The sequence below is a fragment of the Calonectris borealis genome, unplaced genomic scaffold (genome assembly GCF_964195595.1).
Source record: "Calonectris borealis unplaced genomic scaffold, bCalBor7.hap1.2 HAP1_SCAFFOLD_49, whole genome shotgun sequence".
NCBI classification, from domain to species: domain Eukaryota; kingdom Metazoa; phylum Chordata; class Aves; order Procellariiformes; family Procellariidae; genus Calonectris; species Calonectris borealis.
Window position 1 is genome coordinate 871659 of NW_027441458.1, and position 1773 is coordinate 873431.

The window sequence follows — 1773 nt, forward strand, 5'->3', positions numbered from 1 at the left end:
GAGGCACCCAGTGACCCAGAGATGCCCTGTGCTCTCCTGGTGGGTTCAGATCCCCTGTCAGAAGGTCGGGCATCTTTGACCAGCCCTGCTATATGTGAGAGAGCCTCAAGCAGATGCCTTTTGACCGTCCAGGATCTCCATGGCATTGGGCACCAGTAAAGTGAAGGCTCACTCCAGCCCTCATTCCCTCACACATCAAGCCATGCCCTTGTCCCCCTAAGCCAAGGCAGCACCCAAGCCCAACAGCAGGGCCTTTTCGCCTGCAATTCCCTGAGCGTATTCTGCACTCCACTGTGCAAAGAAGAGCCCAAGCTGCACACGTTGCACGCAGGCAATCCCCTTTATTTACAGACATGCCACAAAGGAGGCCAGCAGTAGCGCAGTGATAGACTCATTGAGAGAAGGTTTTTGGGCCAGACAGACTGGCTTCAGCCTCTTGAGAAGGAGGATGAAAGCAGACATTTCTGAGCAAACACGATTATAACCAGTACAATGCCCAAAGGACACAAGTTGCCTGAGATCAATTGGAGAATATTTATGAAAAGTTATAAGCGGCTTATTGCTGCTGAAATACTACTACTAGAAACAGGTTCTTCAGGGCATTCTTGAGTTCCTTGTTCCTCATGCTGTAGATGAGGGGGTTGACTGCTGGAGGTACCACTGAGTACAGAACTGTCACCAGCAGATCCAGGGATGGGGAGGAGATGGAGGGGGGCTTCAGGTTGGCAAATATGCCAGTGCTGACAAACAGGGAGACCACCGTCAGGTGAGGGAGGCAGGTGGAGAAGGTTTTGTGCCGCCCCTGCTCAGAGGCGATCCTCAGCACAGCCCTGAAGATCTCCACATAAGACACCATTATGAAAATAAAAAAAACAAATGCTAAAGAAAGGGTAACCACAAGAAACCAAACTTCTCTGAGGTAGGTACGTGAGCAGGAGAGCTTGAGGAGTGGGGGGATTTCACAGAAGAACTGGTCCACAGCATTGCCCTTGCAGAGGGGAAGTGAAAATGTATTGGCAGTGTGAAGCAGACCAGTGAGAAACCCACTGCCCCAGGCAGCTGCTGCCATGTGGACACAAGCTCTGCTGCCCAGGAGGGTCCCATAGTGCAGGGGTTGGCAGATGGCAACATAGCGGTCATAGGCCATGATGGTGAGAATATAATACTCTGCCATTGCCAAGAAGGCAAAGAGAAAGAGCTGGGCAGCACATCCCGAGTAGGAGATGGCCCTGGTGTCCCAGAGGGAATTGGCCATAGATTTGGGGACAGTGGTGGAGATGCAGCCCAGGTCGAGGATGGCGAGGTTGAGGAGGAAGAAGTACATGGGGGTGTGGAGGCGGTGGTCGCAGGCTATGGCGGTGATGATGAGGCCGTTGCCCAGCAGGGCAGCCAGATAGATGCCCAGGAAGAGCCAGAAGTGCAAGAGCTGCAGCTCCCGCGTGTCTGCGAAGGCCAGGAGGAGGAAGTGGGTGATGGAGCTGGTGTTGGACATCTGCTGCCTCTGGGCATGGGGGACTGTCCAAGAGGGAAAAGACAGTGACAAGTTAGGAGAGACTTCTCTGAGCAAAATCAAAGCCATTTCTCATAGGACACCCCCAAAGTGTCTCTCTCCATTCAGAAAGACCTTTGGCAGGTGCCTTGCACGAGCTCTGGTTGGTGCTGGCTGAGGGTGCCCCAGGGAGCCGCAGGCTCTGCTCTGGGCTCTGGAGGAGTCAGTCCTGCCCCACAGCAACAGGTAAACAGGAACATGGGGTGATCTCAGATTAAATCCAC

At 53.5% G+C, this 1773-nt stretch overlaps 1 protein-coding gene across 1 annotated transcript; it reads right to left on the bottom strand.

The window, feature by feature from the left end:
- Positions 1-556: 556 nt before the first annotated feature.
- Positions 557-1492, bottom strand: LOC142076433 (olfactory receptor 14J1-like). Its single transcript, XM_075138735.1, has one exon. It carries the CDS (start codon positions 1490-1492, stop codon positions 557-559), a length of 936 nt encoding a protein of 311 aa, XP_074994836.1.
- Positions 1493-1773: the final 281 nt, after the last annotated feature.

Bases quoted from the DNA above. Each gene is read 5' to 3' on its own strand.
- LOC142076433 (XM_075138735.1), bottom strand. From the start codon at position 1,492: ATGTCCAACACCAGCTCCATCACCCACTTCCTCCTCCTGGCCTTCGCA.